The 27,194-nt window shown below is 45.2% G+C and overlaps 2 protein-coding genes across 2 annotated transcripts; one reads left to right on the top strand and one right to left on the bottom strand.

Moving 5' to 3' along the window:
- Positions 1–373: 373 nt before the first annotated feature.
- Positions 374–25,581, bottom strand: LOC135078227 (ribosome biogenesis protein BOP1 homolog). Its single transcript, XM_063972816.1, has 16 exons — positions 25,389–25,581; positions 25,174–25,293; positions 24,953–25,027; positions 24,568–24,874; positions 24,018–24,180; positions 23,253–23,394; positions 22,492–22,674; positions 21,493–21,648; positions 18,058–18,225; positions 11,925–12,099; positions 11,028–11,246; positions 10,318–10,421; positions 3,898–4,071; positions 2,886–3,031; positions 1,989–2,138; positions 374–573 (listed from the first exon to the last, which is right to left on the bottom strand). Exons 1-16 carry the CDS (start codon positions 25,467–25,469, stop codon positions 420–422), a joined length of 2,517 nt encoding a protein of 838 aa, XP_063828886.1. The 5' UTR covers positions 25,470–25,581; the 3' UTR covers positions 374–419.
- Positions 25,582–25,716: 135 nt separating this feature from the next.
- LOC135078226 (bolA-like protein 3) lies at positions 25,717–26,718 on the top strand. The gene is made up of 3 exons (XM_063972815.1): positions 25,717–25,928; positions 26,005–26,175; positions 26,415–26,718. The coding sequence occupies exons 1-3, from the start codon at positions 25,881–25,883 to the stop codon at positions 26,553–26,555; spliced, it is 360 nt and encodes a 119-aa protein (XP_063828885.1). The 5' UTR covers positions 25,717–25,880; the 3' UTR covers positions 26,556–26,718.
- Positions 26,719–27,194: the final 476 nt, after the last annotated feature.

Below are 27,194 nucleotides of genomic sequence, written 5' to 3'. Positions count from 1 at the left end.
TTGTATTTATTTCTAAGTGGCGAGGAAAAGAAGCCACGCCCACGACTCTACAATAAATTGTAATTTTAGGCCTATTCAGACCTAAGCGGTATTCGCTACCGTCTGCGGCAGAGAAAACCCAGTGGGTATGCGGTAATAATACTGTTCAGACCTAAGCGGTATTCGCTACCGTCTGCGGCAGAGAAAACGCTCTAGCCGCGGTACTTGATACTAAATACCTGAGCGAAACCCGCGCGGTATGTACCTCTACCCACAGCGGCAGCGAATATCGCTCAGGTTTGAATAGGCCTTTTCATGGGCATGGCGGCACATCATATGGCGTGCGACTATAATGCACATAATTTTAGGTAGGAATACGAATAAAACGAGCCAGTTGTATTTAGTTAGAATATGTATTGTTCTGGGCTAGGAGCTAGGAGCTAGGAGTAGAGGCGCAGCGTGCGGTCGGCGCAGGCGGCCAGCAGCCAGGGCTGCGCGGGGTGGAAGCGCACGTCCAGCGTGTGCAGCGCGTCGGCCGCCGCGCCGCTGCCCAGCTGCTTCAGCGGCACCAGCAGCGGGTTCTGCAGCAGGTCGCTGGAAACAACGTCACATTACATTTCTGCTGACCAGGTAACATCTCGACTCGGCTGGGTTGAACCTGATTACGTGGTTTCCCAATTGTTAACTGGGCACGGGTGCTTCAGACAGCGCCTACACAGAATGACGCTGTGCGAGTCTGCACTATGCCCATGCGGCGAGGGAGTCGAAAAGAGCCGCGATCACGCACTTTGGGAATGTAACCTCTATGACGAAGCTCGACAGAAAATGCTGGATGCGATACGGAGAGCCGAGCAAGGACCTGTTTATCACCAGGACCTCACGATCGCAGTAACTGGATCGCGCTGCGCGAGTTCGCGCACTCCTGGCACACAATCAGGCGAAATTATGAGAAGAAGTGATGACATTTATCAACGATAGCAGCCCGACGCGAAGTACCGTATTTGTGGTGTCAAGCCCCAGAAGGGGGAGAATTGACTATGAGAAGGGACATGGGTCAGATAAATTTGTAGGGAGTCAAGCAAAGCGCCCGGGGAAAAGAGCCCAGAGCAAGTACCCGCGCGCTCTCCCGAGATTCGGTTCGTACGCCGTGAGGCAGGAAGAACCATGGGTGGTGGTGGGTTAAGATGATCAGGTAACATCACTATTCTGCTGTTTTAAGCGGTGGTTTACAACTGTGAGGAAGGCCTCCCTCAGACTAGCGTCTTTCTGCGTTACCGCTACGCAAATGGTGATTAGACGACGACGCTCAAGATACAAGTGTGGGAAGTACCTAACAGTAAAACTACAAAATAATGCTCTAATTAGCATACATGTTATGCTAATTAGAGCATTATTTTGTAGTTTTAACAGTAAAACTCTGCAGTGTCGCTCTATAATTTCTCGCTTAACTACATTGCTTAATAGGGAAGCGAATTTTATTTTGCTATAATTATCAGAAAAGGCAGAGTGGAGTTAGTTAGTTAGTTTTGCAGGGCAATCGAATACCGCACTTAGCCTCATGATTGGGCCATTGTGCGCGATTTGTGGTATATCTTCCTACTCCAACCACCCCAGATCCCCCCAGAAGGCAAGCAGCCAGTTTAGGCTGCAAGGCAGAGTGGAGTCAATGAGGGCTATCGTTTTAGCGCTCGCCAGTTAGTGCCACTGTAGAGTAAGGTCCTGTCACTTGCTAGTAGCGAAGACAGTGGCGCCAACTGGTGAGCGCGAAAGTGGTAGGAGGAATATCGCATTTGCACTCATCAAGATGGCGCCACTGTAGAGTAAGGACCTGTCACTTGCTAATAGCGAAGACAGTGGCACCAACTGGTGAGCGCGAAAGTGGTAGGAGGAATATCGCATTTGCACTAGTCAAGATGGCGCCACTGTAGAGTAAGGTCCTGTCAATCGCCAGGGGTGCCAACTGTTAAGTATAAAAGCGATAGCGCTCATTGTTCAGTGTAGGCGCTCACTTGTAGACCATGCCGTGCGACACGACGATGTAGGGGTCGTCGCCGGCCGTGGCGAACAGCGGGTAGCGCGCGTGGAACGCCGCCGCGCGCACCGCCTTGCCGTGCAGCCGCAGCGTCTGGTACGGCTTCGACGACAGCTCCAGGTCGAACCTGTGGGAAGGGTACACATTTTAAAATTCGACAGTAACTTAGATGAATACTCAGTTGATACTCGTGTAAACTTCGTCACAGATCCATCACTTCCTCATAAAGCGACAAATCCAACGCTTTATTTACTAAACTTTTTACTTGTTTGTGTCGGCTGTATAGGTACGTACCGCGCGACTAAAGTCCGGTCGCCGAGCAGATAGAATTTCCACAGCGAGTGTGCGAGCGCAACAGAAATATAATTACGCGCGTGCAATAAGGATGGGTAGGTTGGGGTCATTGTACTAAATTCTATCTGCTCGGCGACCGGACTTCACAAGCCGGACGTGTGGCGCCTTTCTACATAATTGTGCGTTCGAACGCACAGCTAGCTGTATCGTGGAACTTTGAGCGAGTGACGACGTTGTCTTGACCTCGTACCTATCTTTAAAAAAACGGCGTGACATAATTTTCCTAGCAGTAATGCAAAAGCATATATGGGCAAGGTGACTCACCACATGCACTTGCGGTCGTAGGAGGCGACGAGCAGGTTGTCGCCCTTGGGGTGCACGGCCAGCGTGCTGACCCACTGCGCGCCCGTCAGCAGCTTGCGCACCAGCTCCTGCTTCACAAGGTGACTCACCACATGCACTTGCGGTCGTAGGAGGCGACGAGCAGGTTGTCGCCCTTGGGGTGCACGGCCAGCGTGCTGACCCACTGCGCGCCCGTCAGCAGCTTGCGCACCAGCTCCTGCTTCACAAGGTGACTCACCACATGCACTTGCGGTCGTAGGAGGCGACGAGCAGGTTGTCGCCCTTGGGGTGCACGGCCAGCGTGCTGACCCACTGCGCGCCCGTCAGCAGCTTGCGCACCAGCTCCTGCTTCACCAGGTCGTACACGCGCACCGCCCGTTGCGTCTGCAAGACCAACACGTATCATGTAGCATAGGGCAGCAACCGCGCTAGGCATGCCATCGTAGCTAGTGCGGCCAACGGCACCGGCGAACGCCGCGGGATAGTGTCAGAGTAAATACAAATGAGTAGATCATCTTCATAGAAACGCACTGAGAGCGGTTTGCAACTCCCCGCTAATCCACGCTAAATTTTGTCAGTGTGTGCGTGCGCGCCGCATACGTATTGGCGCGCTCACATACAAACCGCGCTCGGTACGTTTCTATGAAGATGACCTACTCATTTGTATTTACTCTGTTAGTGTTGCTTATTGATTTAAAAAAAGCAGCCAAAAACAATAGTCGATAGCACTATCGTCATTCCGCCCCCTTCTACAAGTGACTGAATGTTGACAGTCGTAATTTTGAAATCTCTTCACGGAGCGAAGTACATTTCAGCCAAATGACGTCCACTGGTAAACAAAGGCTGGATGGAGCGAAGTAGTTACTTCGCTATAGAAAAAAAAAATCCCGGAGCTAAGGGATTTCGAAATTACAACCGTCACGTTTCGCCACTCGTCTGGGATGGGTGAATGTTTTTCGGGGTACTATCGATAGTGACATCACTTAGATGGTTGGCAGTCCACATCAGTACGTTTCTCTAGAAACTTTCTGCCCCGTACCAAACTGTGGAATGGACTGTCGTCTGCGGTGTTTCCGGACGGATACGACCTGCAAGCTTTCAAGAGGAGAGCGTATCTTCACCTTAAAGGCCGGCAACGCACCTGTAACGCCCCTGGGTCTGCGGGTGTCTATGGGCGACGGTAATCACAAACCATCAGGTGATCCGTTTGCTCGTTTGCCTCCTGTCACATAAAAAAAAGTCACACGTACGGCCACGAAGAGCAGCGGCTTGGTGGGGTGGAAGAGCGCGCACTGCACGAGCCCCTTGCTGCGGCGGAAGGGCAGCTGGCTGCGGCGCCGCGACACCTGGTGCACGCTCACCGCGCGCGACGCGCCGTCCCGCACCGTGCAGCACACGTAGTCGCCGCGCCCGTGCCACGCCACCTGCGGAACGACGGTCACATTCAAGTACGGCCAGGCCTGTCCATCTCCGCGAGTTTACATCGAAAACAAAACACGCACGATGGCCCACCTACAGGATACTATTCGACAAGGCCTCACATACGACCGAACATTGACTCACGCACGCGTATTCTTGTGTATGATGGAAGAAAATTAAAGAAAATGGTGTACTAAATACTGTGCAGTATTTAACTGCCTAAATAATAATAATAAAAACACAGAATGTACTTTTTAAGTTGCCTCAAGACACTGAGAGGTAAATAAGTAGTTAATATTGTCGGCGCTCTATACTCGGGTAGCAGGGTTCGTAGGTTTTTATAAATAAAAGTTCATATAGACTGGTAAGACGGTAACTGTATTGTGTAAGCGCGAGGATGGGCCTTCAAGGCGTCCGACCGGTACCGAGGTTGCGTGCTGACTGACTAAACTCAACATTGGTTTTTCTCTCGACGGTCGGCGGCCTTTTCAGGTAACAATCGTAAAACAAAGTGAAAATAACACGAAGATACAAACAAAACAATTAGCATGAAACACATGGCAAAGGTTGGTACAAACATAATACAAAGTAAACAACAAACAATAGAAAGACATTACAAAGGTTGATGTTGCTTGATACACAGACACCTGCAATAATTGCATAGATCAACAATGGACCACATGTTACATCGGCGAAACACTAAAAAGATTTGAGTTAAACATTCCGACAATAAAATCCTAAAATTGCAGGTGCGTGAGAAACTAAAATTACCATGCTCTAAAATTAACACGCTATAACTAACAAAGCATTTACATCTTAAGTTTGTACAAGAAGTATTACAATTAAGTATATTTTAATTAATTGGTATGAGGCGTAAGTGGGACGTAGTCGCCACAGTACCCCCCTACCAGTGATTTAGATCACGAGAACAAAAGAGAACGAAAACAACAATCGCGATAAGTAAGCTACAAGTGATCTAAATAACGAAATAACAAAATTACAAAAAAGAAGATAATATAATTACGTTTGATTATCACAAGCCTGCTTGGTAGTAGTCTGGAAAACGAACGCGTCTACCAGAACGGCGAGGGAAGTCCGGTTCGATAGAGATAGGCGGTAAAGCTACAGATGGAGAACCTGAATTAACATTGGAACCGGTAGATTGACCTCGGCCACTCTCTAAAGTTACCTCCAATGGTATACTGCTGTCAGGATGGTTGTTTGGATGGTGTTCTGCATCTCTCAGAATATAGGCAGGTTTCAGTCTTTCGATCGATACCGTGACTTCGCGTCCACGTATATCGAGTACGAACGTTTTGTTTGTCCTGCTTATTACCTTATATGGCCCTTCGTAGGGCTGTTGCAGAGGAGCTTTAACAGCGTCATTCCTTACAAATACATGACTGGACGACAGCACATCTTTGAAACAGAAAGTACTCTTAATGCCATGGCGCGTGCCGTCGATTGGCTGTAACTTATTAAACTGCTGTCGTAGATGGTTGACGTAATCGCTAGGCACTGGGTTGGGCGTAACACTCTTACACAAAAACTCACCTGGGAGGCGCAAGCTCTGTCCGTATAGAAGTTCAGCAGATGTAGCTTGTAAATCCTCCTTCCAGGATGCCCTAATGCCTAACAATACTGTTGGTAATACCCGCGTCCAACTCTCGTCGGCATGACATTTAATTGCGCTCTTAAGTTGCCGATGAAAGCGTTCTACCATACCATTTGAAGACGGATGATAAGCAGTGGTGCGTAGGTGGTTCGAACCTAGTAGAGCGTTCAGATCTCTAAATAGGTGCGACTCAAACTGCCTGCCTTGGTCCGTTGTGATTCTGCTTGGAATGCCGAAACGTGCAATCCAATTCGAATAGAACGCGCGTGCTACTGTTTCTGCCTCTTGGTTGGGTATCGGTATCGCCTCAGGCCATCTTGAAAAGCGGTCGACGCACGTGAGGCAGTATCGATATCCCTCAGAGTAAGGCATAACGATAATGTCCAAATGAACGTGGTCAAACCGAGAAGATGGTGGTGCGAAAGTGCCAGGAAGAGTGATAACGTGTCGTGACACTTTAGAACGCTGGCAGCCCAAGCACGCTCTCGTCCACTTTTTGCAGTCAGAATTCATTGAGGGCCATACGAATCGTTGTGAAACGAGTTTCGTCGTAGCACGTGCCCCGGGGTGTGAATTCTGATGAAGTATGTTAAACGCTACCTTTCTGAAAGGCTCTGTAAGGTAGGGTCTGGCGCGTTGAGTTGATACATCGCAATAGACTGGTGTGTCGCTATCTGGCAAACTAAGAAGTCGTAATTGCAATGACGAGTTATTTGAATCTAACAACGACTTAAGATGAGTGTCATTTTCCTGTGACTTCGCAAGAGATTCCCAATCAAGGCCTTTACGAACGCTCTCTATACGCGAAAGTGCGTCGTCTGGCACGTTGTCTTCCCCACTCACATGACGTATGTCTGTTGAAAATTGACCGATTAAATCCAGGTATCTAAACTGCCTGGGTGAACACTGTTGCTCCTTTTTACGAAATGCATAGGTTATCGGCTTATGGTCAGTAAAAATTACAAACTGTCGTGCTTCAACGTAATGCCTAAAATGTTTGACTGCAGCATAGATAGCGAATAGTTCGCGGTCGTACGCTGAGTACTTTTGTTCGGCCGTAGTAAGTTTTTTAGAAAAGAATGCGATAGGGTGCCAATCGTTACCTACTTTTTGTTGCAGAGCTGCTCCAATGCTATTGTTTGATGCGTCACAAAAGAGGCCTAACTCGGCGTCGTCCCGAGGATGGGCTAACAAAGCTGCCTGTGCTAGACTCTCCTTACAAATATCGAAATCTTTTCTCGCCTGATCCGTCCACGCAATTGGAGTTTTACCTTTTATGTTACCATGCAGCAGCTCGTTAAGACTAGATTGGCTAGCGGCTGCGTTAGGTATGCACCTTCTATAAAAGTTTAGCATACCTAGGAACCGTCGTAGCTGCTTTGCTGTGGCCGGAAGTGGGTACGTCCGTATTGCTTCAACCTTTTCAGGGAGCGGACGAGTACCGTCGGCGGACACTAAATAACCTAGGAATTCGATCTCTGATTGGCCAAATACACATTTCTTAGGATTAATCACTACACCATATTTTCTTAACCTATTAAATACTGTCTCTAAGTGTTTTAAATGTTCATTTTCATCACTGGATGCAATTAAAATATCGTCTATGTAGCAGTAACAAAAGTCTAATTCACTTAACACTTCGTCCATAAACCGCTGAAACGTTTGAGCTGCGTTGCGCAAGCCGAACGTCATGAACTTGAACTCGAATAAACCGAACGGCGTTGTGATGGCAGTCTTTGGAATGTCTTCTTCAGCGATAGGGATTTGATTGAATGCACGCACTAGATCTAATTTTGAGAACACTTTACTACCACTTAAAAACTGTGCGAAGTCTTGAATGTGACGCACTGGATACTGATCGGGCACTGTTCTTGCATTCAGAGCTCGGTAGTCACCGCATGGACGATGTTTTTCTTCAGTCTCCTTTTCACTTCCAGGAATCGGTGATGAACTGGATTCTGGCGTGGAGGATGTGGTTGTCTTGGTTACCATAACTAAGGGCGCTGCCCACGGGCTTTTCGATGGACGAGCGATGCCAAGTTTAACCATCGAATCAAACTCTTTCTTGGCAGCTCTAAGACGATCGGGAGCGAGCCTTCGCGGTTTGAGTGCTACGGGAGGTCCTGGCGTCACCAGTATGTGGTGTTTCGTTCCGTGCTTTACCTCCTGCATGGCTCCGTCTGGTCGTGTTATCGCAACATACTTGGACAGTAGATCGAGGTAAGGTGATGTTCCACTTAAAGTTTTCACAGTGAGTTGCTCACACTCAGCCACATGTCCATTGACCGTAAGATGAGTGATCGCGTCTACCAACCTCTTATTTTTTGCATCTACCATCAGGTTGTAGTGAGCGAGGAAATCTACACCTATAATGGGTTTCTGTACATCCGCTACCACGAAAATCCATGGGAAGTCTCTTCGAAGCCCGAGGTTCAAGGTCAGTGCGATAGTACCATACGTGGTTATTGAAGTTCCATTGGCGGCGACTAATCCATAGGCAGAAGCTTTGCAAGCCGTAGGGACTAGTGCTTTAGGGTATACGCAAAGGTCGGCCCCTGTATCAATGAGGAACGTTACATTATTGGCCTTGTCGGTAACGAAGATGCGGCGTGTAGGTGTATGGGGAATTGCGTCACCCGCCGTTAATGACTCCCGCTGGCGTTTCCCTGCTGTGGTTTGTTGTAGGAACAAGGTCCAATGCACTTCTTCGCTCGTGAACCGTAACGATGATGGTCCCAACATAGCCAGTCTGTCAGTCTAGTTCTAGACCGTGAAGAGGTACACGAGCGTGAGTTTGAACGACCGCGTGGCCTGCTACTTCTCGTGTCTACCTTGCTTACTTGCGCCTGTTGCAAATTCTTCATGAGAAGCGCCATGTTCTCCTCCAGCCGGCGTAATCGTTCGTCAGTTATGTGTGTGGAGATTGCCGCTGCTGGGGGCGATGGCCTCGTGCACCGTAGCCTGGCGTTTTCAGCTAATAAGTCGGCGGTGTCGGCGAATGTGTCGAGTGGCGTATCCCTCTTGACGGGACTATTAGCCATTTTAACGACACGCTGATTACACTCACAAAAAAAACTGTCAGAAAGTCTATAAATTATCACTGCGCGAAATTATCACTGCGCGGCGCGAACCTGAACCCTGATAAAACCCTAAGCGCACAATAAAACACGTAAGATCACGTCGGGGTCACCACTGTCGGCGCTCTATACTCGGGTAGCAGGGTTCGTAGGTTTTTATAAATAAAAGTTCATATAGACTGGTAAGACGGTAACTGTATTGTGTAAGCGCGAGGATGGGCCTTCAAGGCGTCCGACCGGTACCGAGGTTGCGTGCTGACTGACTAAACTCAACATTGGTTTTTCTCTCGACGGTCGGCGGCCTTTTCAGGTAACAATCGTAAAACAAAGTGAAAATAACACGAAGATACAAACAAAACAATTAGCATGAAACACATGGCAAAGGTTGGTACAAACATAATACAAAGTAAACAACAAACAATAGAAAGACATTACAAAGGTTGATGTTGCTTGATACACAGACACCTGCAATAATTGCATAGATCAACAATGGACCACATGTTACATCGGCGAAACACTAAAAAGATTTGAGTTAAACATTCCGACAATAAAATCCTAAAATTGCAGGTGCGTGAGAAACTAAAATTACCATGCTCTAAAATTAACACGCTATAACTAACAAAGCATTTACATCTTAAGTTTGTACAAGAAGTATTACAATTAAGTATATTTTAATTAATTGGTATGAGGCGTAAGTGGGACGTAGTCGCCACAATATTATTCATGATAATTCATGGTTAATCATGTGTTTCCTCCGCCATTTTCCTCAGTTTGGCACCTTACGTCACATCATTTTACCGAAGTCAGCCCTATAGCTTCGGGGCAGTGCCGATCACTGACGTTTGTCAACAAAACGGTGCTTGACTCTTGAGACAGGCTAAATTACACCATATTGTTAATGACATTGAGCATACATTTTTTTAAATACCTTCGCGAAGTAAAACTTCTGTACGTAGTACTTATTATTATTCTGTGGTACGGCCAACGAGAAGCGATACCAAATGTAAACAAACCCAATGTCATGGTCATTTGGAATAGCAAGGGTTTGACTTTGACATATTTTGGCGGGAGAACGAAACATTACGACAAATACACAAGATGGGAAGAGACAGAATAGATTGTCAGTTCGACAGTCGAATCGACCTTTTGTATCGCTGCTAGTTGGCCGTACTTTAGTCACGTCAACTCTTCATGTCGGTAGACCTTCGTCCAAACTGCAAACACTAAAAAATCCGGCGATCCACTCTATACATATACGGGACACATTTAACTAGAATTTATAACCAGTTAAAAATCGTTTCATCCACGAAGACGTGCCCCACCAATTTTTGGTCGAGGGAAGCGTGGGGTGCGGGAAGTTTAATCTCATTGATAATTTAGCGTGTACCGATAACACTCAAACATTCGCGGAAGAATCGTGGGGCGGATCTTCGTGGATGAAACGATCTATAATAGAAGACAAACAAAGACTAGGCTGGCTCTGACTACATCGTCATGTGTCGCGATCTAGAGCCGAAAGCCTTTAAATTGATCAAGAAATGGTAGATCTAAAAACTCACATGTATGACGGGTTTGAAGTGTGTGACGGCGATACGCACGCCGATGGCCCACTCCTCGGGCTTCACGCGGTCCCACGTCACGCACGACTTCGTACGCTCGTCCACTGCGGGCGGAATACTTTCGTTAGTAACGTGACGTAACGTAACTGTAGTAGATGGCGGATATGGCGGTATGACGTCATGATGAATGGAAGCTATGCTATCTGTCTATTGCGGTACATAAAATCACTAAGGATAGCGTTCTTCAGAAAACTGTGAAATAAAAAATTGTCTGTCTTTTGTGTTAGAATACTATTTCGAGCAATAATAATTTCGCACTGGCATGTGATAAGACAAACACCAAAGACTCCAGTGGATCGGTAGTCGATGATCGGTACTATCATGTAGGCAGGCAGGAAAGTTCTCGAGTGGCGAACACGGGCTGGAAGACGTAGCGTGGGTAGGCCTCCTTCTAGGTGGACCGACGATCTGGTAAAGGTCGCGGGAAGAGCCTGGATGTGGGCAGCGCAGGACCGTTCATTATGGAAAACCTTGGGGAGGCTTGTCCAGCAGTGGACGTCATTTGGCTGAAACGAACGAACTATGACCGAACGAGATGGAGGACTGTTGTGGACGCCCTCTTCCCCATCTAGGGGACATAGGACCATAAGTCAAGTAAGTCAAGAACGAACTATGATGTGACGTCATAATAGCAAATTAAGAACACTCACTGGCGATGTCGTGCGCCGGCGGCGGCTCGTCCAGCAAGCGGTCTGTTCGCTCCGCCACTCTGTGTGCTCCGATGTCCGCTCCAGGGTTGAGCAGCAGCAGCCGGTTGCCGACGGCGGCGGCCACCAGGCTGAGGCCGGGCGCGGGCCCCCAGCACACGCGCGTCACACCCTCGCCGAGACGGATGCTTCGCAAGCAACGCCCGGTGCTCGTCTCCCACACTGAATAGAATAGAATAGAAAAACCTTTATTTGACACGAAAACACAAATGAAAATGAACAAATAAAAGAAGAGAAAACACAAAAAAAAAATTAACACACAACATTACATTAAAATATAATACATAAATCTCGTGCCATAAAGGCCCCCGCTAAGTATTAATCGAAACGCGCGTGTAGCGTGTCTCGACACTGGTTTTCAGCGGGTGCCTCTGTACCTGGTGTGACGGTAAAAAAAAACAACTAAAACCCTGCAATTTATTTGATAAAATAACTCCGAAATTCCGTAAGAATTATTCAAGGATTACAATAAGAAAATATTTGAGATGTTAGACATCAATGGAAATGAGGTGAGGATATGGTGGCAAAAGTGGAGCGAAGGTAAAGTACGGAGTAGAGCCCTCGTCATCGTAACTACATTTGTTACGTAGCATGAAAGGTTTCATTATGTTAATGGAGAGACTACGCAGTGTAACTACGATTGGTAAAGACAAGAAGACAATAGGCGAGGATTTGGGCTCAGTGGTATGTAATTTAGAAGGCTAATCTTCAGAAGAAGACTAAAGTTTGTCTCCACTGAGCAGATTTCTGCTCTAAACTAGACATTTACTGGAAGTCTAAATCTAAAAAAATCGCACAAAAATCTAAGTATCCGTAGCATTACAATAAGCATCTCCATACCTTTAACCGTGCCGTCGTCGGATCCGGACACGATGTACTGTCCGGAGGGGTCGAAGTCCGCGCTCCGGACGGCGCCCTCGTGTCCGGTCAGCCGCAGCACTTCTTGCGTGGGGAAGGGCTGCAGGTCGCGCGGCGACGGCAGCTTCGGCACTAAGTCCTCGGGGCTGATCGTTAGCTGGAGGGAAGTAAGTAGATTACATTACATTTTTGGACGGAAACCTTATTGGTGTCAATCGTTGTTCAGGTAGGTGTGATGTGCTTAGTGCTTTGACTTTTATTTATATCTCAGGTAAACCAGTCTTTCTCATTCTTTTCTTGAAGGTTTTGGAATGGCATTGGAAGTCAATGTTTTTTTTCTTCATTGTAAAATTGTTTTGTATTCGTTACTGTAGTGTGCGTTTTGGACACGCACATTTTTTTGGTAGGCGTGGCTAACAACAATGGAGAAGTTTCCAATATTTTTTATTAATACAATTTGAAAATATAAGTAAATTAAACATAAATGTGAAAGAATCATTAAAATATCTCTACGAATGGAGAAATTATAAGGCCTTGAAGTTGCGCTTGAAGATAATTTCACGCTAGCCAAGGGGCCGTTCAAGTATTACGTAAGCAGATTTCTTACCATTTTTTACCCCCCCGCCCCCCTTGTCATCAAAAGTAAGCAAAGTATGCCCCTCCCCCTATGCTTACGTAAACATTTTTAGTTATGCGGACTACGACTCTCAAATTTCAATGGGCAGTGTCGGCACGAGAGTTAATTATTAGACAAGTGAATAGCGCACGGTAATTTCCCTAATGTGCGGTAATTCCCCTAATCAGTTCTCAAAGCGAATGCCTACGTAAAAACGTAAATAACTAACGATGACGTAATCATCATCTAGACTCCCCTACCCCCCCATGTCATCCAAAATAAGCAAAACAGAGACCCCCCCACCCCCCCTTGGTGCTTACGTAATACTTGAACGGCCCCTAACGGGTCAGCGTGTGACGTCACGCCATTCTAACGGAGTACAATCAAGGAATAATCCTTGACCCCCATAAAGCACCTAATTTTGCACCGTTGCAGATGGACGTGCCATCAGCAAACAATTATTAATTTATTTTTACACTAAATAAAATCAGTGTCGTGCATACATCGCATAAATCTGTGTCAGCGCGTGTTAGTCATGCAGTCATTGACATACTTTACCTGGGTTTTAGTGTCATTGTGAATACTAAATACGAGAATGGAGAGTCCCTTTGGTAGGAGCACCAGGACCAGTCGCAGCCCCCCTCCACCACAACATAAACCACAAGCTAAGGTAGCCCACCCCCCCACTGAGTCGAACATTGAAAGTACTGTATCGACCCAGGAAATACAAAAATGGCTTTCATCAATTGAGAACTGCCTGAGTGAGATATGCAACATATCTGCTGAGGGAAAGATGAACACTGAGCAGAAACTGAAAATCAACAACTATAGCAGAAATGTCATGGGAGGTGTATCTCAGTTAGCCGTGCAATACCAGTGTCTGAAACAAAGATACATCTCAGCCCAACTGACTATCAATACCTTAACGGACCAAAAAGAGACGTCAAATCAAATTGGGGAACAGATTCAGGACCTGAAAGAATGCATACGTACTGCCCCCCAAGTTCAACCACCTAGCTTATCTTTCGCTGACGTGGTACGAACTACCAAACATACGATCGCACGGCCTTCGAGCACCAGCACTTTGGCCATTTACCCAACTAGCAAAGATAAGTCGAGCGAAGACACGAAAAAGCTCATTCAAACAATAATCAAGCCCGAAGAACTTAAACTGCATATACGCGGAATAAGAAAAACCAAAGAGGGAGGTGTTATTATTAGCGCTGAAGGTAAGGATGACCTTGAGAAGCTCAAGCAGTCAGAACAGCTGAGAACCTCGGGCCTGAAAATTGAAGTGACCACAAAACGGATGCCAAAAGTTATATTACTAGGAGTGCCCGCCAATACCCCCGAAAAGGAACTTCTGGAATGTTTATTTGAGCAAAATATTTCGGGAAAACATCAGCATATAGAGCGAGAAGAGTTCTTAGCCAAGGTAAAACTTAGCCACAAATCCGGCAAAAAAGATGCGAGTCACTGTAACTACATACTTGAACTACCCTCTGACCTCCGAAAACTTATTATTCAGCAGGAAAGGGTTTTCATAAATTGGACCTCATGCCCAGTACGGGATTATACAATTGTGACCAGGTGTTTCAAATGCCAACAATACGGGCACTCAGCTAAATATTGTCGAGAGACTGAATCCACCTGTGGGCACTGCAGCCACGTCGGGCACTCAATTAAAGAATGCCCAAAGCAACAAGACCCTGCCAATTGCGCTACGTGTCGGCGATACAACAAACCGAGTCAACATAAAACAGGAGATGAACAATGTCCCGCTCGGAAAACTGCTGAGGCTCGATATCTGAATTCCATAGACTATGGAGGCGCCTAGAGCGCCACACAACCAGTTCTACAAGCACAGGGATGGGTAATATATCACCTGATTTTATTAAGGACATAGATTCTTCTTATGAATTTGAATCAATAGTATGTGACCCACATTCGTGCTCGTCCTATTTATCTAATAATAATATTAAAAGTAGTCTTAACATTTTCATGCAGAATATTCGTAGCATTAATTGTAACTTTAATGGAATGTTAGCGATACTTAGCCAAATTAATGTGGAAATAGACATGTTAGTCTTAACTGAATGCTGGCTCACCTCTTCCCCTCCAATTCCTCAGCTACTAGGGTATGATTCGTACGTAACTAACAAAACTAATATTTTACAAAACGACGGCGTAACTCTGTACATTAAAAGTAATTTGAGCAAGGTCACTGTGGAGGAACCCGACATAGTGGATGCAAATTGTCTCATTGCAAAGATAGGTACAGATACGGCAATTGTAGCTATATATCGTTCACCATCATATCATAATATTACCAATTTCCTACAGTCATTGAATCAAATTTTACAACAAGTATCAAACTTTAAAAATGTATTCATTATGGGCGATATAAATATCGACATCAAACTCGGCAATATCGAAAGTAGGTCACAGGAATACCTGACCTTTGCAGCTTACCTAGGTTTCCTACCTACTCATCTCCATCCCACTAGGTCGGGTAACTGCTTAGACCATATATTAGCAAAAAGTATCATCCCACTACAAACTTTAGTACTAACTTCCTCATTGACTGACCACAATTCCTTGCTGTTGTGCTTAGAAAAGCGCTACCAAAAATCTTACAGTATGCCAAAACGATCAACAATGTGTGCTCAATCAGCGCTCCATGACCTTGAAAACTTAGATTTAACGCCTTTCTACAGTTCAGATGACGTCAATAAATCGGCCAATTATCTTATAAATTCACTAAAAAAGATAATTGTACAAAATACACGGACTGTATATTCAACCAGTAGTTCCAAAATTAAGAAACCATGGATAACTCCAGGTCTTCTGCGCTGCATAAGACATCGAGACAAACTTCATAAAAAATACACAAGAACACCAGACAGTGAAACTCATAAAATAATTTATTTTAGGTATAGAAATTTCTGTAATAATCTTTTAAAAAAATTAAAGCGTCAGTATGAACGTGACGAAATTCATAAAGCAGGTCATGACAAAAAGAAATTGTGGAAAGTCATCAAAAATATCACCTACACTACTAACACCAAATCTTCCGCTCGGCAACTAATCACGAATTCCGCCTCGGCTGCACAATCCGTAAATTGTGTAAACAAGTTCTTTACTAATATAGGCAAAAATCTCGCTGAAAAAGCTAAACTAAATTGCACGCAACTTTTTCCCTCTATGCAAAACCCTTCCAAATTACAAACATTATACTCGTTTGCCCTATTTGACACTGACGAGGCCGAAGTTGAGCAAATTATCATGACGCTGAAGAATGACTGTGCGTCAGGAATTGACAAAATCCCCTGCTCTTTTATTAAACAATTCAAAAAACAACTTACTCCTCCGCTCACACATCTTTTCAATCAATGCATGTCGAAAGGAATTTTTCCCAACGTACTAAAGAAAGCTATAATACGACCCATACATAAAAGTGGAGATAAAACCTGTATGAATAACTACCGCCCGATAGCTTTACTGCCATCCATTTCCAAGATCCTTGAAAGGCTTATTTATAACAGACTCTTAAATTATTTAGAAAAAAATAAACTTTTGGCAGACACTCAATTCGGTTTCAGACCGAATAGGTCTACTGATGACGCAGTACATGAGCTCACCAATTACATTGCGAGGCAACTAGACTCAGGTAATAAATGCTTAGTCATCTTCCTTGATCTTGCAAAAGCTTTCGATACAATTTCGATACCAATGCTTCTAAAGAAATTATACGACCTGGGTATTAGAGGAATTCCTCATACTCTAATCAAGGATTATCTTTCGGAAAGAACTCAACGTGTAATTATAGATGATGAAGTGAGTGAAGAGTTAATTGTCGAATATGGGGTTCCACAGGGTAGCATACTGGGGCCGCTGTTATTTCTCACGTATATCAATGACCTATGCCTACTTCCACTTCCCGACAACAAAGGGAAAATAATATCATACGCCGATGATACAGCTTTAATGTTTAGCGCAAACACCTGGAGTGACGCGTTCGCACAAGCTCAACTCGGTTTCGACTCTGTCAATCAGTGGCTTAAAAACAACTTACTAACCCTTAATGTAGATAAAACTAAGTTCATAACATTCTCCTACAATGCTTTCTCGCAGCCTACCTCAAACGTATACTCCATTAAAGCCCACTCCTGCACTAATTCTCAACAAGCATGTGCATGCCCTTATTTAAATAGTACTGATAATATGAAATACTTAGGTCTAATCATTGATAAACACCTGAACTTTAAAGCTCACGTCGAAGCTCTCACATCTAGAGTCAGAAAATTGATATTTGCCTTCAAAAATCTGAGACACGTGGCTAAGGGTCCTCTTCTCAAAACTGTCTACCTCACGCTATGTCAGTCATTAATTACTTACTGTATTACATCCTGGGGAGGCACGCATAAAACTACACTAATACGCTTAGAAATAGCTCAAAGAGCTGTTCTGAAAGTAGGCACTTTCCGACCAACACGCTTCCCTACAGTAGAGCTTCTTACGAAATGCGACGTTCTATCAGTACGTCAACTTTTCGTATTACTAACAATCCTCAAAAAACACTCACTAACTACCTTTAATCCCGACCTCAAAGCCAACAAAAGGCGCGCCGACATCGTATGTCCCTCTGAGCGATTTAACAGACAGCATACCCACAAATTCTTTTGTTTTCTAGGAAGCTTTTTGTACAACAGTATAAACAAGTATCTCTGTATATACCCAATGAACAGCAAAGAATGTAAATATGCACTGCAGAAATGGCTCAAGGGTAAAACATATGATGACACAGAAAACCTGTTAATAGTTATTAGTTAAATTACTTACTTTAGGTATGCTAACTATAAATAAACATTCTGTCAGCAAAATTTTATTTATGTAACAAAATTGTCAACCTTTACCTTTATCAACATTGTTTTGGTGTAATTATTTATAATATCTGTTTAATAAGCACTAACTTACATAATAAGTATGGATACCTAAAACACAGGCAAACATTTTTGCTTAGTTTAGGTATACTACCTTAATTAAAATATTGTTACTAACCAAATAATTTCATAGCCCCATTTAAGTTTCTTGTATTTAGGCTAAGTCTTTATTCAATAAATTTATCTTATCTTATCTTATCTTAGCTGACTATCGTACATCAAACTGGTACTATTTATTTATTTATTTTTTGGGAAACATACAGTTACAATGTAATTTAACTTAGGTGCAGTAAGACAACACATAAACCAATTAAGTTTCCACATTTATTTATTACTAGCTGACCCGGCGAACTTTGTTCCGCCTTAATGGCAATAAATAAGCAGACTTTTTTTTATTTCGAACGGGATAAAAAGTATCCTATGTCCTTCTCCTGGCTCTAAACTACCTCCCTGACAATTTTCAGCTAAATCGGTTCAGCCGTTCTTGAGTTATAAGTGGAGTAACTAACACGACTTTCTTTTATAAATATAGACTATTGAGTTTTTGTGCACGTACCCTCATCTTGATGGCTCGAGGCGCGAGGTAGAGGTCGAGGCAGCGCAGGAAGCGCTCGCGGATGAAGCGCTCGTAGGCGGGCACGGCGCGCAGTGATGCGAACTTCTGCGGGAGGAACGTGTACTTGCGCTTCCACGGCGTCTCGCTCAGCTTGTTCCACTCTTTCATCTGCGGCAATAAGTTTTAGTTAGAGGCTATAGAAAATGAGTTATTATAAGATCGTTATGTAGCTAGAAAACGTGTGCAGTTTTGGGTCTACCATCAGACGTGTTGCGGATAGGGGAACGCCCCCCGGCTATAGTTTTAGTCACTCGCTATGAAGACCTATAGGGCAGGAGTCACACTGGAAGCCATATTACATAAATACCTCATTGTTATTAGCTTATTACTAACACTAGATTAAGCTCATCATGTTACTAACACCTATGGATCTATGTCTGAAATAAACGTTTTATTATGTTTGTACGCTTTGGAGCTCACGGGTCAAAAGTGGCCCGGTCCTTTATAAGGCTTGCGTGGGGATACAGATCCAACACGTAGAGGCCGTTTTAAGCGCAAAATAATCGACAAAAGTGAAAGTGGTGCACATGCTGGATCTAGTCTTATTATTATTTATTATTCTAGAAAATGAGTTATTATAAGGTCGTTTTATGTCTAGAAAAATCTTCTGTGTGCAGTTTTGGGTCGGCCATCAGACGTGCCCCCGGGTTGCGGATAGGGGAACGCCCCCCAGTCACGGAGGGTACTGGTTTGCTGGCACGAACAAAAACCACAGCGCGGTAGGTCTGATTGCACAGTGGTATAGAGTATACCGTAACGTAACCCGATACGGTTTTATCATGGCCCATGACAATGAGGAGAAAACAACTGGAGGAGGGGATTGAGGATCCCCTTGAAGCCAGAATGGCCTGAGACGGAGCTGCAGATGAATCCCTAAGCTAGGATAATAACTCGCGGCTCCGTTTCATTGGGCTCCGGTGGACACCGGATTCAATGGGTAAGCCCCGCCCTTCGGCCCTGGCGGCGAGTCCCACACACGGGCTACCTTTAAGGGCTACTTTTTCTTTTTATTTATTTACTAGCGGCCGCCCACGACTTCGTACGCGTGGATCCCGTTTTACCCCCTTTTCCGGAATTTTCTTTGCTATAAACCTCACGGAGCCCGAGACCTTTCCAACGAATGCAAAATCGTGTAAATCGGTTCGTGCGTTCTGGAGTTATAGCGTCAGGGAGGAAAACCCGACTTATTTTTATATAGTAGATTTATATTAGGGAAACAAACAATTTTGATATACAGACAAAAAATCGCACAAAAAATAGGACAGAAATCAGCAAAGTTTCCACAGTTAAAATTAATACAGAGTGCAGACTAAAAATTAATTAAATAGTAATAAATTATACATTAATTTCTAAATGTCAAATAAATACAATGTCAATTTTATAAAATGTCAAACAGTTAAATTTAATATTTGTTATTGTTTGTTTTTTTTTTATTTGACGTTCATAAGTGCCACTTGTGGTCTAAACTGAATAAATATTTTTGATTTTGATTTTTGATTGACACATCGGCGTCATTCTCCGGGTGTTACCTCCTTGGAGTCGAGCAGGTACTCGGGCGGCGGGTTGTAGCTCTCGGCGTGTGACGGCAGCGGACGGCGCGGCGCGGGGATGTGCTTGTGGACGCCGCAGCCGCTCCTGTACGTAGTACTTATTATTATTGTGTGGTGTCACCTCCTTGGAGTCGAGCAGGTACTCGGGCGGCGGGTTGTAGCTCTCGGCGTGTGACGGCAGCGGACGGCGCGGCGCGGGGATGTGCTTGTGGACGCCGCAGCCGCTCCTGTACGTAGTACTTATTATTATTGTGTGGTGTCACCTCCTTGGAGTCGAGCAGGTACTCGGGCGGCGGGTTGTAGCTCTCGGCGTGTGACGGCAGCGGACGGCGCGGCGCGGGGATGTGCTTGTGGACGCCGCAGCCGCTCCTGTACGTAGTACTTATTATTATTGTGTGGTGTCACCTCCTTGGAGTCGAGCAGGTACTCGGGCGGCGGGTTGTAGCTCTCGGCGTGTGACGGCAGCGGACGGCGCGGCGCGGGGATGTGCTTGTGGACGCCGCAGCCGCTCCTGTACGTAGTACTTATTATTATTGTGTGGTGTCACCTCCTTGGAGTCGAGCAGGTACTCGGGCGGCGGGTTGTAGCTCTCGGCGTGTGACGGCAGCGGACGGCGCGGCGCGGGGATGTGCTTGTGGACGCCGCAGCCGCTCCTGTACGTAGTACTTATTATTATTGTGTGGTGTCACCTCCTTGGAGTCGAGCAGGTACTCGGGCGGCGGGTTGTAGCTCTCGGCGTGTGACGGCAGCGGACGGCGCGGCGCGGGGATGTGCTTGTGGACGCCGCAGCCGCTCCTGTACGTAGTACTTATTATTATTGTGTGGTGTCACCTCCTTGGAGTCGAGCAGGTACTCGGGCGGCGGGTTGTAGCTCTCGGCGTGTGACGGCAGCGGACGGCGCGGCGCGGGGATGTGCTTGTGGACGCCGCAGCCGCTCCTGTACGTAGTACTTATTATTATTGTGTGGTGTCACCTCCTTGGAGTCGAGCAGGTACTCGGGCGGCGGGTTGTAGCTCTCGGCGTGTGACGGCAGCGGACGGCGCGGCGCGGGGATGTGCTTGTGGACGCCGCAGCCGCTCCTGTACGTAGTACTTATTATTATTGTGTGGTGTCACCTCCTTGGAGTCGAGCAGGTACTCGGGCGGCGGGTTGTAGCTCTCGGCGTGTGACGGCAGCGGACGGCGCGGCGCGGGGATGTGCTTGTGGACGCCGCAGCCGCTCCTGTACGTAGTACTTATTATTATTGTGTGGTGTCACCTCCTTGGAGTCGAGCAGGTACTCGGGCGGCGGGTTGTAGCTCTCGGCGTGTGACGGCAGCGGACGGCGCGGCGCGGGGATGTGCTTGTGGACGCCGCAGCCGCTCCTGTACGTAGTACTTATTATTATTGTGTGGTGTCACCTCCTTGGAGTCGAGCAGGTACTCGGGCGGCGGGTTGTAGCTCTCGGCGTGTGACGGCAGCGGACGGCGCGGCGCGGGGATGTGCTTGTGGACGCCGCAGCCGCTCCTGTACGTAGTACTTATTATTATTGTGTGGTGTCACCTCCTTGGAGTCGAGCAGGTACTCGGGCGGCGGGTTGTAGCTCTCGGCGTGTGACGGCAGCGGACGGCGCGGCGCGGGGATGTGCTTGTGGACGCCGCAGCCGCTCCTGTACGTAGTACTTATTATTATTGTGTGGTGTCACCTCCTTGGAGTCGAGCAGGTACTCGGGCGGCGGGTTGTAGCTCTCGGCGTGTGACGGCAGCGGACGGCGCGGCGCGGGGATGTGCTTGTGGACGCCGCAGCCGCTCCTGTACGTAGTACTTATTATTATTGTGTGGTGTCACCTCCTTGGAGTCGAGCAGGTACTCGGGCGGCGGGTTGTAGCTCTCGGCGTGTGACGGCAGCGGACGGCGCGGCGCGGGGATGTGCTTGTGGATCCCGCGGAGCCGCTCCTCCTCGTCGTTCGCCAAAGAACCCCACAGGTTGTAGAAGTTCTTCTCCTGGGAACATTGAAATTCAAGTATTCGCTATAAAAATACACCAATAGGGCGTCTGTTTTTGAGTCATTTTCTGTCTGTCCACGACGGTTTTACAGATCATAATATTGTCAATTGAATGAGGGCTATCGTTTTAGCGCTCACCAGTTTGCGCCACTGTAGAGTAAGGTCCTGTCACTTGCTAGTAGCGAAGACAGTGGCACCATCTGGTGAGTGCTATTTAAAGTGGTAGGAGGACTATCGCATTTGCACTCATCAAGATGGCGCCACTGTAGAGTAAGGTCCTGTTAATCGCCAGGGGTGCCAACTGTTAAGTATAAAAACGATAGCCCTCATTGAATGTGGTGTCAGGTATTCAATTGTACAAAAAATAGACTAAGGCAATAATCATTTGTGTAGGTGTGTGAAAGAAATGTTTTGATTTGATTTGATAATCGGTTGCTGGGCAGTTCTCGAGTTCTCATACATTTGCATCGAACCGTAATCGCACGATTTGCGCTTCACTGGGGCACTGAAGCGGAAATTGTGATTGTGATATGCGAATCACCCAGAAACAGCACGGATATCGCGCGTGTCCGAAGCAGGCCGAAAATCTCTGTTATTCTTTTGTTACTTCCCAATGAGAGTTTTCGCGTATGAAAAATCCGCCAGATGGCAATACGTAGACGCAGGGTCCAAATGCTGCATGATTGGTGATTTTTAACATGACATTGACAGATATGTGTCCACCAAACACGCAGCAGTCAGACCCCACATCCACGTCCCGCCATCTAGCAGATCTTTCATACGCGAAAACCCTCATTGAATACCACGCGATAGCAGCTAACTTATAAATACTACACTCACCCGCTTCTTCCTCCTCTCGTCGGCGATCTGCTTGCGCGTCTTGGTCCAGCCCATCTTGAGCGCGTGCACGATCTTGGCCACCTGCAGCTGCTCCGTGCGAGACGGCAGGAACGAGCGCTTGTGCTCGGGGAACGCGCGCAGCGGCGTCGCTAATACTTCGCGACTGAACCACTCCACCCACGGCTGGGGACAATCATATTGATCCTGAAGGCTAGCTTCCGACACCCTAAAGATACGACTAAAGTCTGGTCCGTGAGCACGTAGAATCCCATCCAATGACCCCAAGCTGCCCATCCTTGTCGCTCGCACGTCATTATGTTGCTGTCGCGCTCGCACACTCACTGCGGGCGCGCGTCCCACGTGCTCACGGACCAGGCTTTAGCATGTCTTCATTCACATTCATCGCTTTTCACGTCAAGTGACGGCAGCGTATCTCGTTGAAAAATGTGAGAGGGAATCTAACAAAGCGTTAGTTAAATAACCTAACCTAACCTAACAAGATTTTTAATAAGTACAAAAATATAACTCTAAGATACGAAGAAGAGGCGTGTAGTTCCGTTTCGGCAGAGTAGAATAGGACCACCTTTGACTTTCCCGTGGATGTCGTAAGACGCGACTAAGAGAAAAAGATGCGAATATCAGGCCTCTCCTTAAATAAGAGAGGATCATTCTCCTGCAGTGGAGACTAAATGGTCAGACAATGAATACAAATTATACAGTTATCAGTTTCAAGAGACAATCAAAAGTACACTGTGTAATACCTGGTACTCGTCGTGGTTGGGGTCGGGCACGTGGCCGGCGCGGATGCGCTGGATGAGTTCCAGGTCCTCCTTGCTGAGCCGCACGTCCTGCCCGGTCTGCGGGTCGCGCACTGTGCGCCAGAAGTCGGGGTCTTCGCATTTCCTGCACAACACGACATTAAAGTCAGAAAGAAGTTTTCAAATGAACACGCACGATGACCCCCTACAGGATACTATTCGAGAAGGCCTCACATACGAGCGAGCATTGACACGCACGCGTATTCTTGTGTATAATGGAAAAAAATTAAGAAAATGGTGTACTAAATACTGTGCAGTATTTAACTGCCTAAATAATAATAAAAACACAGAATTTTATTTTTTTAAGTTGCCTGAAGACACTGAGAGGTAAATAAGTAGTTAATATTATAGCTAAATCATGTATTTCCTCCGCCATTTTCTGCAGTTTGGTACCTCATGTCACATAATTTTACCGAAGTCAGCCCTATAGCTTCGGCGCAGTACCGATCACTGACGTTTGTTAACAAAATGGTGCTTGACTCTTGAGACAAGCTAAATTACACCATATTGTTAGTGACATTGAGCATACATTTTTTTAAATACCTTCGCCTAGTAAAACTTCTGTACGTAGTGCTTATTATTATTCTGTGGTATTACGAAAAAGAAAGTCATGAAAGCTTTTGTAGTGAGGAGAGATCCACGCAATCCTGATTTTCAGGCCGTTGTCGCCCGACTCGTCCTCGTCTGTCATGTTAGTAATGTGCTCACTTGAGGAACTCGTCGATCTGGTCGCGCTGCGGCGGGCGCATGATGCGGCGGCCGTCGAGGTCGTAGCCGACGTGCGGGTACTCGTTGTACCACCACATCGGGATGTCGCCCACCGTGTTGCGCCGCTCCTCCTCGTCCGACGTGTCGCCCGACTCGTACTCATCTGGAATAAGCTTGGCCTGTTAAAGTCCGGTTGCCGAGCAGATAGAATTTTGTCCAATGACCCAAGCTACCCCGCGAGTGATGCGCGATTTATATATTGCTGTCGCGACTGTGCGACGGGCAGCCGCAGTGAGTGTGCGAGCGCGACAGCAATATAATCACACGCAAGTGATAAGGATGGGTAGCTTGTCACACATTGTGGACAGTCTTGGGGAAATTTCATAAGTGACTTTAGTAATGTATCATTGCTGATTGTTGTTATGCTGGCTCAAACAAGTTGTAGAGGAAAAATGAGGAGTTGAAAAGAGTCTCTGGTTGTGCCTTCATCACAAGTAAGATAAAAAAAAAATTATAAGGAGCAGAGATTTTTTTATAAATGATTATTTACCTTTTTGTTCTACTGGCCTAATGTTAACACTGGTCTCCCTGATTTTATCTGTTAACTCTTCAACACTGTTCTTAGTTCCTTTCTGTTTGTCTTGCTTTTGCTTCTGGGCTTTAACTTTTGGTTTTTGTTTTTCCACTTTCTTCTCAGAATCATCACTGGAATGTGCCAAGCCGGGCCCAGACTCTGCTCCACTGTCAACACTTTCTTCTTCATTAGATTCCTCTTCATCATCATCATCCTCATCTTCGTCATCATCATCATCGTCGTTTTCCTCTGACTCATCATCTGCTTCTGAATCCGTTAGTTCCTAAAATAAATAAAACTGCATAAAAACTAGCATTTAACAAAGTAAAATAAATAATGTTTGTATACTTATGTAACTTACTGAAGATACATCTGATCCTTCAGCATCATCTTCATCGCCTAAAGTCGAATCTGCATCATCGCCGAACATTACATCCTAAAACATAAGATTTACAATTTTGGCTAGTATTGAAGATAACTTTATAATTTATTTTTTAAATTCCCATGAGTCTTAAAACTCAACAGATTTTTAGATAATGGCTCAAAAATTGCAGATTTTGATTTTGAATGGAAAGTACATACTTCTGTTTCATGGTCTGAGCCGGCTTCGTCTTGATCCTCTCGTTCGGAATCTGTTGCGTCTGCCGCATCGTCTAGGTCACCTCGGATCAGCTCTTCGCTATCATCGAATGAAGTAGAGTCCTAAACCGAGAATTTAGCACAGTAAATTATTTGTAAAAGTATTTTAATACCACGTTCAACAAAAAAATATGTTTACGCCTTGTTTACGTACTAACCTTGTCATCTTTGGCTGTGGACTCCTTTGAGTTTTCAGGTGTAATCTTTCTTTTTAATAATCCTGCACGAAATGGTGGCATTTTAACTTAATTATCTAGCATTTTATTTAAAAAATACACAAACGCACGTGTTGATCACGATGCAACAATCGATTATCTGTCAATGTCAAAGTGACAGAAAATTGAAGTATTGAACTTTTTTAGTTTACGAGCAAAGGAAAAGATCCATGAAACTGGTTAATAATATTGGCAATAGTTAATATGAATGATGAAACGAAACGTTTTTTATTTTGGTTGGTGGATGTCAATTTGCTAATTTGAGGTTATGTAAAATTTGTAAAAAAAAGTGTTAAAAATAATTTTATTACAAATATGTTATCGATCAAATAATAAGCTTCAAAATTTAGACATTAGATAATGTTTTGAAAATAATTTTTCATCAACAAATTTTTCCTTGAAAGGAGTCTAAGTAAATTAATTTCACATTGCAAAATGTTTCGGCAGTTCATCCGTGCGCTAGAACCGGTGAAGAAAAGATTGGTAAGTATTAAATTGGAAACCTTTATTATTTTTAAGTCACTTATATGTTTGGTTCAAAAATGTGTTTTGGTTCAAGTCCCGTGCGGTGGCCGGGTCCAGCGGAGGCGAGGCGGGCGGCGGTACCGCGTTTGATCGCAACCGCGCAACCAAGGAACAGCAGTTGTCCGACACGCTGAAGCGCTCCATGCCCGGCATCACGTACTTGAGCGTGCAGGATATCTCAGGGGGCTGCGGTGCCATGTTTGAGGTATGTGCTACTTCCAATGCCTAATGAGCAATGTAACTTTAGTGGACCAACGAGAAGTAGTTTTACTATCAAAGCTAAAGCTTCCCCCATTTAACATTGTCCCGGACAGTAACCGAGACACAAGTTTAATTGTTATGACTGCCATAGCAGTTCACTGTCCAGGAAAGTGTTAAAAAGCTATACACTTGTATGTTACCAAAGACAACAAAACAAATTTTAAAAATGTTCTGTATTTACAGGTCAGCGTTGAAGCTAAAGAATTTGTAGGTCTGTCTACTGTGAAACAACATCGTCTTGTTACTGATACATTGAAGAGTGAAATTGCAGAGATGCATGGAATCCGTATCCACACCACTCCAACACCAAAAGAAGAAAAATGATGATTTAAGTAGTAACAAATTGTAAATATAGCATAGAAAAGGTATTTTAACTTACCTTTACCCTACTAGGTTTAGCTGGCATAGTGATAAATAAATAATATGATGTATTTTGTTTTCTGTTGTGTTATCTTTAAATTGTTAATAAACAATTGTTTAATTTAAATTTTGTTCAATTTTATAGACATCAACCATGTTTGGTCTAAATATTTTAGTGAACCAAGTATGTTATATAGTAACATTTTACCTCCCTAGGAATCGAACTCAAGACTTCTATGTGTGCATGGTGGCTGTTGCTGTCGTTAAAATAACGGTATCGGTTTATTGTTCGGCCGTCTAGCCTAGTGGTTTGCGTAGATTGGCGTAGATAGGCATCGGATTACATGATTGTGAGAAAGAAATAAGCCAGAGGTCGCAGATTCGATTGCCGCAAAACATGTATTTTAGGTTTTTTTATGTAAAAAAATTAATACAAGTATTTGGGTAATAACGTGGTAATACCGGTAATGTAATAGTATTTGCATGGTAAAAGAGATCTATCGATCTTTGTCAAAGAATGATCTTAATAAGCGCGGCGCATGTTTTGCTCATTAATACGTGCTCCGTGTTTGGCTTTAAGTCCTCTACACAATCAACATCCAA

Source organism: Ostrinia nubilalis, chromosome 14, assembly GCF_963855985.1.
Source record: "Ostrinia nubilalis chromosome 14, ilOstNubi1.1, whole genome shotgun sequence".
Taxonomy (NCBI): Eukaryota; Metazoa; Arthropoda; class Insecta; order Lepidoptera; family Crambidae; genus Ostrinia; species Ostrinia nubilalis.
Note: the sequence above shows the minus strand (reverse complement) of the source record. Positions and strands in the feature narration are given on the sequence as shown.

What these genes read in the sequence shown, in the direction of transcription:
- LOC135078227 (XM_063972816.1), bottom strand. Translation starts at nt 25,469, where the DNA reads ATGCCACCATTTCGTGCAGGATTATTAAAAAGAAAGATTACACCTGAA. An exon ending in CCAACCACGACGAGTACCAG is followed by an intron (nt 22,675 to 23,252) that starts GTATTACACAGT and finishes GATTGTCCCCAG; the next exon opens with CCGTGGGTGGAGTGGTTCAG. An exon ending in CGACGACGGCACGGTTAAAG is followed by an intron (nt 11,247 to 11,924) that starts GTATGGAGATGC and finishes TATTCTATTCAG; the next exon opens with TGTGGGAGACGAGCACCGGG.
- LOC135078226 (XM_063972815.1), top strand. Translation starts at nt 25,881, where the DNA reads ATGTTTCGGCAGTTCATCCGTGCGCTAGAACCGGTGAAGAAAAGATTG. An exon ending in AACCGGTGAAGAAAAGATTG is followed by an intron (nt 25,929 to 26,004) that starts GTAAGTATTAAA and finishes TTTTGGTTCAAG; the next exon opens with TCCCGTGCGGTGGCCGGGTC. An exon ending in GCTGCGGTGCCATGTTTGAG is followed by an intron (nt 26,176 to 26,414) that starts GTATGTGCTACT and finishes CTGTATTTACAG; the next exon opens with GTCAGCGTTGAAGCTAAAGA.